The following is a 12,754-nucleotide window of genomic DNA, read 5'->3' on the forward strand; positions in this document are numbered from 1 at the left end:
GAAACAAGCAAACTAAAGTTACTTGTGTTTTCCTTTATGAGAGATAGATGAGAGAGAAGTAGAGAGTACCAACCTTAGTTTTTCACTAGTCTCCTTGCTCATTTCCTCTCTCCCTTGATAGAGCTTTCGCCACTCCTTTCTCACTTGTCCCACTTCAAAGAACACCTGTAGAGTCAAGGCAACAAAATACCATCAAAGCATAGAGATCTATAACCATAAACAATGTAGGATCAGATGCACATTAACCATATAAATGCATATACAAATACAAGATTCAGAGATGTACAAGCATATGGAGGAAAATTCAAATAGCTTTATTGATAGAAGTAGTAGAAGAGAGGATTAAAACCAGGTTGTCTGATCTAGAATCATCCTTCTAGCATGAAATCCCTCTTCACCTCATACAAAGCAAGATCACCCAACAATGTCTTCAAAGAGAAACCAACAACACTTCCTTTTAAATTACAAAATTCCAGCCTCTGGATCTCTAGGATGAGGGATCCATATATAGATGTTTACAGGAGAGTGAGTCAGCTTCTGGGATTTTGATTAGTGTCATTTCACTGATAGTTCTTGGTTCCACTTGGAGATTTCAGATCTCTTACTCATCCCTAGGTGAATTTAGGGAGGCAAGTGTCATATGAGTAGTTTCTAGAAGATTCTCTGGGTTTCCACCTAGCAAACTGCTTCTGCCATTTGTCTGCTCTTACTCATTGCACCCTACAGAAGGGATTTCAAGTATGCATCGCACCCCCCATGTGTAATAGGTGAGATGCATCGTACCCTATGCATGGAGTAGTCTGTATGGTCCAGTTTTGATCAATTCTGAGTAGTTTTTCATGGAGAACTTCTGGGAGGTGATGTAATCAACTGACCTTGATCCTTTAGGGTATGAAACAACAATTTTAGGGGTTTATAAGCCCGTGGTTTATGGACATATGTGATTTGGGTTGCAGTGCCCAAATATGTCTATAACAATCTTCAACACATGACAATGACTCAATTGACTTTATGACAAACCTAGAAGCACCTAATGGGTGATTGACCTAAAAATAAATTTCCCTTGAGAATGAAACCCATGTCGCATGAATAAATAAATATTTTTTTTTCACTTTTCATTAAATACATAAAATCATGATTACATATTCCTTTATGAAGACATAACCTAGTTACATATTTCAACAAAAACCATCCTCAATTTAGGTAGGGCTCCATAGTGAAGATGAGAAAAACTTTGATGCGATAGCTCACTTTGATGATTTCTATCATGCACCAATGCTCAGATTGGTCTTCCATTGACTCTATAAAGTCCTTCAATTCTTGGTCCCAAAGTAAATGCATCCCTCATGCGAGATTCCACAGGCCAAGTGATGACCTTTCCTCTTATCAAGTAAACTCTCATCCCTTTGTCTTTCAAGGAAGATATAGATACATGATTCTTATTTAATCTTGGTACATAGATAACATCATATAGATGTATGATTTCACCATAATCCAAATGAAATGAAATAAAACCAAAATCCTTCACAAAATAAGTGGGATTGTCACCAAGAATGATCTTTAAATTTGTCTCCCTCTTAACTAGATTTGAGAGGACTTCACGATATTGAGAGAAGTGTATAGATGCCACACTATCCACTAGCCAACTATTAAATGAATCAAGAGACGACGAAATAGAAAGAGAAGAAATAATAAAATATTCAGATTGAGTATCAGCTGCATTACTTCCATACCTTGAATTCTGTGATCGCTTTTGAGGACTGTGGCCTTCATCATGATCATTAGGAACATCTCTTATTATTATATTAAAATAATATTTTCTTCTTCTATTCTTGAACCTGTTGTTATTAGTCCATTATTGTTGTTGTATTTGGACATTGGTGCATCTCTATTTTCTGGAAAGTCTCGAGCATAATGACAATGCTTGTGGCAATTGAATTATTAAATTCTCCTCTTCTATTGGATTCCTTTGATTCAGGGACACACCTCCTTGAATTGGATGGTATTTCTTTTCCTTTTCTCTTCTTGTATTGAGCAATAAATGCAAAGGGTTCTCCTTCTCCATTCTTTTGAATTCTCCCTCTAGAAATCATCTTGGTTTCTTCTTGAGTACACTTTCCCACTAGTTCATAAAATGTTGGGAACTTTTCATTATTGATTTCAGTAGTAATAAATGTCTCCCAAATCAGAGGAAGGCCTCCAAGTGCAATGAGAACCAACTCTCTATTAGACATAGGTTCTTTAATAGTTAATAGTTGATCCTTGAGTTGGCATATCCTCATGAAATATGACTGCACAGTCTCTCCCTTGTTCATTTTGATGTCCTTGAGTTTATTTTTCAAGGAGAGAATATTGTTCAAATGGTTGACCTCATACATCCTAACCAACTTATCATAGATTTCCTTGGACTTATTCGACTTAAAAATATAAGTAAGCAAATGATATCTTAAAGAATCAATAATGATTTTCTTTGCTTTGATATCACTTTTCTTGTACTTAGCCTTAATAGAAGTAGAAGCATTCTCCAGAGGCTTAGGTACTTTTCCTTATGCATATTCCAAGACATCATTCTCATCGAAGGTCACTTCCAACTTGATTTTCCAAGCAACAAAATTTGATGAGTCATTCAAATTCCATCTCTCCTTAAAGTATGAGATAGACATATTGACCAAGTCAAATAAGCTTTCTTCAAATATTTCCAAAGGTGATTGCTTGTCTCTTGTCTCCTTGGGCTTGTATTCACCTCATATTTGATACCACGGTAATTTTCCAGTGTTATATGCTTAACAAAATCAATTTTCCAGCAACAATAAGAAATTGTAGATAGAATAGTGAACCAATTCATAATAGAAGAAAACCAAGAACAATAGAGACACAATATTTGGTCAAAGGCTAGGGAAAAACCTGACAAGGGGGGGAACCCTTTCAAAATTATTCTTCTTTCACATTATCATCAAATGTTCAAAAAAGAGATACAATGTTCCAATTCATCAACAAAGAGTCAAAGTCAAAACCTTGACTATCACAAATACCAATCCAATGTTCAATCAAAATGAGTTGTTGGGATGGGGTCCCTGCGGTCAATTTGGTCAAGTTTTGGGTCAATTTTGGAATATTTTTTTGTGACGAATGTAAAGTCTCCGCAAAATGTGAAAGTGGAGCGCGAAGCTAGTACGAGTCCAAGGGCATTTAGTCCCTTAGGTGGGTAGGTGATAGAGTGGTTTTGAGACCCATCCATGGTCCGCAAACCATGGTATTGTAAAGAAAATGCTATATATAGATGAGTCATAACAAGTCTTAAGAAGTAACGTTTTGTGAAGAATCATTGTAAGGGCAAGGTGCTAAGGTAGGAAAGGTATGTTTCCTGTACTTAGGAGAGAGGAGAAGGCTCCTGCAGCTGAATGCTCGGAGATCTTGGTAAGTCTATAGGTTGAGTGTGTGGGCCCCTGCAGGTGAGTGTGTAGGGAAAATAAGTCCGTAATTGAACGATTATACTCAATAAATATTGTTTTGAGCTAAATTTGGTGCATATGTGTCTTATTATTTACTTCTACAAATTTTATGTATCTTCACTCTGTGTTATGATTTACATGAATTAAAGCTCGTTTATCGTGCAAAAGTAGTAGATCTGTAATATTTATGCATGATAAGTTAATTAGGAACCTTCGCAAAAATTTGGAAGTTGTTTAGATATATTTGCAATAGTTATCTATTTAGAAAGGTTAAAGGTGCGAAGGTAGATCTAATCCATAAGGACTGGAAGAACACATCACATAGGCCTCTTGATGTAGAAACCTAATTCTCAATACTGCTTCGGGTGAGACTGCAGTTGGCGCTATGAAGGTTGTTGCCAAAAGGGCCATAAGTTAGGGTTTTGATGGTTGGTGCAGATAATGTTGAACCTAGGTCAGGCCCCATCAAGCCAACATGAGCCCAAAAATTCAACTTTGGTTAACAAGTCAAATCTACAATTCCGGTCAACATCAACAGTAGCAACAACCCTAACTAGTCAATGTTCAAAAGTCCCAAACGATTCTATCAATCTACTAGAATATTCAACCTCCTTCTCTTAGTCAAAATTGGTCAAAACAATCATAAATTTTGTTCAGAAGAATTTGGTTAAAGTTTAACGTTTTAGCTATGGAAACCCTAGCTATGGGATTGCAGTCAATTTTGGTCAAACTACTCAGAAATATTTGGTCTCTTACTCAATGAGTCCAACCTTCCAAAATAGAAATAAATTCTATGTTTCCAAATCAAACCAAGTCAAATGTTGGTCGAAGTTGTCCCAACATATATTTAAAGCATAAAAATAGAAAACTCCTCCTTCCCTTCGCACATGAGAGCTTGGACCTCCTATTTTAGACTTGTACAAACCAATCAAATCAAGAGAGAGAAGATGTGATGTGTCATGATGTCCTTAAAGTGATGTGATATGATGTCTATTTATATGTGTTGGAGGAGTACAATTTTCCTTGCCTAGGTTGGCTTGTAATTTTGAGCACATGTGGGTTTTACATAAAAAATATATATTTTTCCTTGTCTAAATAAAATTCTTCCAGGGGCTTGTTGGGACTTCTACGGAAGAGGAGGGATTACCAATGGAGGGAATTTCTCCCTAAGATTCCAAATTTCAACACAAGGATAGGGTAACTAAGCTTGAAGCCTCCCTAGAGAGACTCCCAGGTAATATGTGTAGGCCAATGCCACCAAGACTAATGAAGCAGGGTAAATCACTTTTTTGGCCTCAATGTGACCTTGTGATTGAGCCTTGTGTGAGAAGTGATTCCCAATAAACATTCCACTAAAAGTCGATTTTCTCTCCCTAAATCAAGATACTAGGTTTGTTTTCATCATCTTGGAGAGTTTACCTCACCTTTGGAATCCAAGGCCATAGTTTAAGCTACCATGGGTTTTCTACCATAGAAATTAAATGTATTGAATAAATTTTAATTGTGTATTAATTTTATTGGTTGTTTATTATATCAAGGGTATATGGATGAAACATATGTGGTGTTTTAGACTCATCTTTTAAAGGAAAACACGTGAATAAATGTTCACATAAATATTAATCTTTGATGAAACTTAGACAAAGAAGTGTAGGTTATTTTTCTTTTAAAATTAAATGATGAAAATAATCCTAACATAATCTCATTAAGCTCTCAAACACAAAAATTTTTGATCAAAATCATACATATAAATGAACATCAAAATAAACCAAAGGAAAATAGTCAAAAAGACTCTCTCAAAAAAAAACCCCTAGCTTAAAAGTAAGTATGTACTAATACAAAAATCCAACTGGAAAACAAACTGGCAAGCAAGAAAATGAAAGAAGGTTTATAAGACAATAATGATAGAGAGGTATCTGGCCACCAATGTCTCTGTTGGGAACCAAACTCATGAGAGAGTTCAAAACCCTAAAAAAAAATCACTTATTGTAAGAAAATCTGAGTGATTTATGGAGTAAAAACACACAAAAATATGGATCTGACAATAAACACGAGGTTGGAAAAACTTGTGTAAAAGAAATTGAATAAATTCCAAGTAAACCCTTATAAAAACCTAAAAAGGAAGGCTTCAATGCCTTGGTGCAGCATAAACTATGCAATATTAGAAAAACTACACTCTAGTGCAGAGTTAACTGAGCAACAAAAGGGCCTTCAATGCTCTGGTACTAACTAGAGTGGAGCACTATAAGGGGAAAACATAGATCTCGAAATTTTTTGCACTAGGGTTTCAAATCCAAGTTAATTCTATTACTTATGACAACTATATAATGCTAAGGAAAAAGAAAACATTATCATAAGTGTAGACGAAGACTACAAAACGACTTCCATTAGGATCTCCCCAGTGTAGTTGCCAATTTTGTTTAAGGGAAGATTTTGCTTGCATTAACAAACTACTTTAAACCCAACAAGCCTACCCAAGACCTACCCAAATAGAGGGTGTTGTAGTCAAATAAAAATGCAACTAAATCAAATTCCAATCATGCACATTTGGACTAAAAATCATGTAGAGAGAGGCGTGGGTTTATATCTCTGTATTGCAAGAAATATATCTAGCTCATATAGTTGGATTGAGAGAAATACTTTAAAGATATGCACTTCTATCCTTACTCCCAAATACCTACACACAGTAGAGAAACCAACAAGACTCTGTACCTTACAAAAAATATTATCAATACAGTACAAATGTATCGATAATCAACATGCAAATATAAATGAAGAACATAAGAAAATTAGGGAAAATATCTTAATATTAAATTATACCAATAATCTGATGTACATAGTCATGCTCCCTTGAGATTCTTTCATGTACTCTCCTCCTTACCATCACTCACTTTCTATTGAAATTTTTATGTTATCTTATCACATAGAGAAATTATAGGTAAATACTCCAGCAACACTTCGACATATCTTTCTTTTCCCTCCATTTTGATCTATGGAGAGCTTGCTTTTATAGGTTTTCTTAGGGACTGATCACATCAAATGTAAACACTATCTTGATCATGTATGGCCCTTTGATCCTTATTTATGGGTAATTTAATTGGTAGTTAAATTACTTCAGTAATTTTCAACCAAAATTCATGTAATTATGAAGTGCATGTGCACAATATATGTTAGGAGTTCTATTTTTTATTTAGAAGGGAAAAGTAGTTAAAGGAAATTGTTAAAAATGAACTATCAAGATTAACTCATTTCAAGTTCACTCGCATGTTCTTTCTATCATACTTGAAAGGACGAAATATTCTTTCCAAAACAAGGTCAAATTGAAAAAAATGCATTCTATTGAATTGAAGAAAGGACTATCTAATGGCATTAAATTGAAAGGATTATTTGAGTTACATGGAAAAAGAAAAAAATAAACTTTTTAATAGCATGGAATTGAAAGGACTTATCTAATTTCATCAAATGGAAAGGTCTATTTATGACTACATAGAATCAAAAGGATTATTCTAATAGAATCAAATTGAAAACACTAATTTACTTGCTATAATGAAATATTAATCTACTGCAATGAATTAAAATCCTATTCTATCAACAAAATCAAAGCTTGTTTCAAAATACAGGTAATCAAAATGAAATTTCAACTTATGACAAATTAATAATGTGTGCAATGGAGAACTGAATTAATCCAAACAATGAAATATGAGACTAAGTAAAAAATAAACAATGAAATATGAGACTAAGTAAAAAATATAAATGAAGAAAAGTAACAATTCAAAATATTTTATTATTGTTTTTAAATTTAGTGAACACTCAATCTTATGAAACAAAATTAATAAGCGAATGAAAATGAAGATAAACTAATATGTAAACCCAAACTGTAACTAATTTAAACAAAATAAAATCATAACACTAAACTATCTTACAACTCTCCTAGGGACCTTCTTGTTGGGTGTAAGTGGTGATGGATTCAAATCAGATCGACTAAAGACACATTCCAATTTTAGGAATATATTACTTGTATTAATACAAACAAATAGTCTCCAATATCAACAAAAAGATTACAAACTTAATGTCCCAATTGTCTTGTTTCAAGGCTTATTTATAATGCCTTTCAAATAATAGCTCAAAGACATATAAGCCGAGAAATAAGTTTAGATTTGACAACTAATTGATTAAATCAAAATAGGAATTGTACTTCTCATGATTTGCTACAGGAAGAGAAAATCATGAGAAAATCTCAGATTGACACATCATAATTTCGATCCCAAGCCTTTCGTGTTCATTCCTATGCTCGCTTTATGATGCTATAATCTACTACGTAAGGTTTGGCTGTTATAACCAGAATTGATTTCTAGTTTGACCATCAAAATTCTCAAACCTTGTGAGTTTCCAGATAAGAAAAATAGGTGGATGTCCATGTGTCAAACAGTTTCCATCCACCTATATCCTTTATTCTTCTTCAAACGCATTGGAATGAGTCTAACCATTGATGTAGCTGCAAAATCTTTGGTTAGCTGCAAAATGAGTGTATTTTGGTAGCTATAGAGATTTTTGATTAAATTTCTTAAAGAAACAATAGACTATAAAACATGAATGATACCTTTTATTATGTCTGAGCATATTTGAAGTGACCTCTTAACTTGACAATGTAGTCAAATTATCATGAAAAAGGATGGAGATGAAGTTAAAACGATATCGAAAATAAGACAATTCAAAAATTCAACACTTATATTCTCAGAGTGATCAATGTTGAATTGATCCAACCTTATCCATGAAAATCTATGCTATGTTCCTGTAAAGTAGTGTTATTGGGGCATTGTTGGCTCTCTGTTGTTCGAATCCAGTGTACAGATAACATCGTTAGACCTAGTGTTTTTTGGCTACAACTACAAGGGAGTGTTGAAGGGACCAATTCATGATTTTTGGAGCATTCGACAAACCACTTTTGACTTTCTAAGTTGGCAGATGATGCTCCCTTCTAGTGGACCCAAGGGGATGGATTTTGAGCTATTACAGTTCACCTCCTAAAAAGAATTTTCATATCCAATTTAATGGGCATTTCCCACCTCTTCCTTTGTTGGCTACTTTAGAGGAACCCCTTTAAATGACGATGTTTTTAAATATTTTCTTATACAATGAATTCATACATGTTATTTAACATGGGTTTCTTAATGATTTGTTTTAGTGTATTAGGATTTTTGTTGAGAACATTACATAATGAAATCAAACTATTCACTAGGTTTGTATAGAAATTATATTAGAGACATACACAATGAAACTATTCTAAATTAGTTATTGAAAATATATAATAGAAATAACATGATGAAATTGGTCTAAATATAACTTTTATTGATATTTTATTATAGACAATATATAATGAAATAAATATACTCACTATGATTGATTTTTGTTGAGATTTTATAAGAAACATTACACAATGAAATTTCTCTAGATCTTGAGAGATTTGGTAGGATTTTTTATTTTTTATTTAAGTTTAAGAAGTACGAGCTTCTCCCTTCATACATTTTTATTTTTCTTCTAACTTCCTCCGCATAAATAAGGTTTCAAAATTTTTATTGATATTCCATGATCTCCTATAAAATCATGTTGTGAGTAGCTTATTTGACATGATCAAAGTTGTTTAGTATTACATTTCGAAAGATAATTTAAAATATTATGTTCTTGTTCTTCTTTATTTTGGATACTTATGGAAATATTTTGTTTTTTTTTTTTCAGCTTTGAGCCATGTACTTCTGGATTTGAGCATCCAATGCTATTCTTTTTACTACAAGGGGTTTTGATAATATTTGTTGGTGTGTTTCTCTTAACCCCATAGGTGAGGTGGCATACCCTCATGTTATTTGAATTCATTTTAGTTTTCTTTAAGGTTTTAATATTTTGTTCACAAGAAAATGATGTCAACCTATGCTTTAGTAGTTTATTCTAGGTAATTTGTACAAGCTCATGAAATCCATGTGCATCGTACTAGGATGGGTTGAATATAAAAGGGAGAATAATGATTTTTTTTTTTATCTTCACCACACCTAGAGTGATTGGCCTATGGAAAAAATCCAAATTGGAGATTAAATACAAGACTATTTGAATATTATGATTCAAAAAAGAGTCATGGGTTACTAAAATCCAATGGAGTCTATGAATTGGGACATTATTATTTTATTGGTCCAAATGTGTTTTCCCATTCTAGGCTAAACATCTATTATATTCAAGGAAAGGAGTTAGCTCCTATGCTATTTCTTTGCAATTCCATTTATGAAATACCCATTGGCTTGACCCCTTTTCATTTTTTATCAATAAATAAGTTGAAATGTTTTCTAAGGATTTTGTTAAAATAAATTTAAAATTGGGAAAGTATTTTAAAATTTGTAAATACTCCCATTAGTTTTATTCTACCCTTAGTTATTTTGGGTTTATAGATTTGTAACTTGAAATGATTACTTAAATATTCATCATTAAAAATAAAAAAATCAATCTAATAGGATTCTATTATTTCCTTTTCTAATGTCAAGATGGTTAGATCCCATAAGGATGTTGAACCTATAGAGGCACCCTTAAATTCTTTTGGGGATTCATATTTAATAATCTATATTTATTTTTTTCAATAGGGAAACTTGAGAAGGTTCCTTATTATTCTCAATTGTAAATTTTCAATAGCTCTCAAGAGGTGGGAAATCATTTACATTTTAATGCGTGTGATCACCTGAACTAATCTAATGACCGTGACTTAACCAATTACAACAATCCCTTTGTGGGAGTGTGATCTATAAACTACCATGGATATTCTACTAAAATGGTTTATCATGATAAATCTTTCAATATTATGATATCTATTGTTATTTTTTGTTTTACTTATTTTACAATTGTAATATTATTCAACTAATGCCTAAAATACTAAATAAAATAAAATTGAAATTAAAGAGGCAGGCAAAGAACACAACAACCACATAATGAACAAAAGACATGCAAAGAAAGGTACCACTGACACTATGGTTGGCATGGTATGTAAAGGATATTATTCCTCCTTTGTTATATATCAATATCCCACTCTAAGATGCTATGCTCAAATATGGGACAATAAATAATAAAATAATAAAGTAACCACTTCCTTTACTAGTTGTACAATATTTAGCATATCCTAATAATTGTCTATGGTGAGGGTTAAGGATTTTACATGCCTTAATACCCAAATAATGTTAGTGTTTTGAAACTACTAGAATATTTTTTAAATTCCATATGTGACTAGAACCACATGCTTGAGTAATGGAAGCTAAATTGGCATCCACTTAGTTTAATGGTGGTGAATAAAATCGATGAAATTATGAGAGTAATTACTTCCCTATATAAAATTTCATTGGAATGATCTTCACACTATTGTAAGGCTCTCAATCTGTAAAAAAAAATAGAGAGGTTGAGAGATATGATCAAAAGTTTTAACCCCAAAAGTTACCATATAAAGCCTCAAATAGGCTGCAAAATATTCTAAACCCAAAATCACCAAAGTGGTACCTACCCATAAAATGGGTCTTACATACCTCACCCAAAACGCACCAAAACTGATGAAAAATTATATAGTGAGCCATTTAATATCAAAAATCACCATTTAAGGAGACTTTTGATCTTGAAAAACTTTTATTAAAGAAGGTGAAACAATTTTCCCTTTAACATCTCCCTAGAGTACCATTTAGCCTTTCCTAGAAGTCATACTCTCAATTCAACCTACCAAAGTTCATATTTCCTTTATCTAGTTGGTCTATAATTTTATGTAAAAAATTATCTTGTATTAACATTGCCCAAGACTTTTTTGCTAAGTCTTCTTTGGTAGGTAATAATTACTTATTGGTTTTTTGATCCAACATGAAAGGCTCATAGAGTTTCACATGTTCTACATTCACCACTAAGTAAATGTGTATATATGGTGGTAGAATAAGTTTCTTGACATTATCACCCACCTTCTACAACAATTTAAAATATAAATCTTATCCAACACTTCTCTAACTCTTCCTAAGCATCTAGTTGTAAGATTTCTATGGTAGGTAATAATTACTTGTTAGTTTCTTTGGCCGACATGGAAGGCCCATATAGCTTCAAATTTTCCATATTCACTACTAAGTAAATTTGCATATATGGTGCTATGATAAGTTTTTTAACATTATAACCCTCCTCCAACATTGTAAAATGAACATATCATAGATCATTGATATACTTGCAATGGCCATGCAACATTTATATACTGTAACCACCTCCTGCCACACTTACCCAAATTCACTAATCCACCAGGGTAAATATGTGACAAAGAGTTACAATGACATGAATCAACCCACATTCACTGGTCTGCCAGGGTAAACATGAGATGAGGGCTACTATGACATGACTAAAAACCCTAATTATAGTTAAGGAAGTGGAATTGACAAACTGAAACTTTCCTGACCCTCCTTAGGAGCTACAGGAACCCCAAAAGCTAAAAACCAACTCTAGGTTCCCAAACCCTAAGTTAACATTATTTTTTAGTGACCTAGACTACTAGTTTCTTGCATAAAAAGGAAATCCAACAACTGTAACCCTCCATTCATGTGGATAACCTTACCTCCTAGTGAATACAGTCTAAATTCCTTAGTTATTTGCATGCGACCATGTAATTTGACCAACTTTTTCAGGGCTAGGATCCAAACCTTTTCCCTGAACTTGATAGAACTTCCCAGAATGATAAAATACAACAAGACAAAGAAATATATACAAAACTTAGTCAAGCACTTGACCTAACTAGGCATAACCATGATGGACATTCCATCAAACACATTGTGAACATGTAGTCTACAAGTTATAAATTCATATCTGAACATAATGGTCTCATACTTGTCTGAAAACCATCAAGAAGGTCTAATTCCCTCGCATAATAGATGCAATAACATCTATTAGGTCGTGCATTCAATAACCATTCATTCATCAATCAAAACATGTTAAGATCCATATCTAGAATATGTCATGAAACCATGATTATAACCAACATATAACCATAATAACGACAATATAGAATAACCATCAAAACCACAACATAACAAGTACATTTACTCATGAAATACAAGAGGAAAAGAGTTATTATTAACATATACAAAAGCCAACCAAGTCAGGGACTTCCACGTACCACTTGGCCATAGATTGGGCTGAACCAAATCTTTCTTTCAACCACTCACCCTCGTGCCATATTCTAAGCATGAACATGGGACTCATAACAAAAAGTCTAGGGATTCCTCAGGCTTTACGCAGTCCCACCAAAACTGTTCAAGAGA

The 12,754-nt window shown here is 33.0% G+C and overlaps 1 protein-coding gene across 2 annotated transcripts in view; it reads left to right on the forward strand.

Annotated features, from left to right (window-relative positions):
* LOC149146110 (GDSL esterase/lipase At1g28650-like) overlaps positions 1–9,640 on the forward strand; it is a 206,489-nt gene extending 196,849 nt beyond the window's left edge. The window contains exon 6 of one of the 2 annotated variants that reach the window (XM_089447770.1): positions 9,186–9,640. Coding sequence is in view for 1 of the 2 variants with exons in the window: in XM_089447768.1 (XP_089303894.1) it covers positions 9,186–9,285 (100 nt within the window). In the remaining variant the exon portion in view is untranslated. The remainder of the gene's footprint in view (positions 1–9,185) is intronic. The other variant, XM_089447768.1, reaches the window with a different exon arrangement.
* The last annotated feature ends 3,114 nt before the right edge of the window (positions 9,641–12,754 follow it).

The sequence above is a fragment of the Pinus tabuliformis genome, chromosome X, assembly GCF_031772625.1.
Source record: "Pinus tabuliformis cultivar Carrire ecotype Pingquan chromosome X, CPIR1, whole genome shotgun sequence".
NCBI lineage: Eukaryota > Viridiplantae > Streptophyta > Pinopsida > Pinales > Pinaceae > Pinus > Pinus tabuliformis.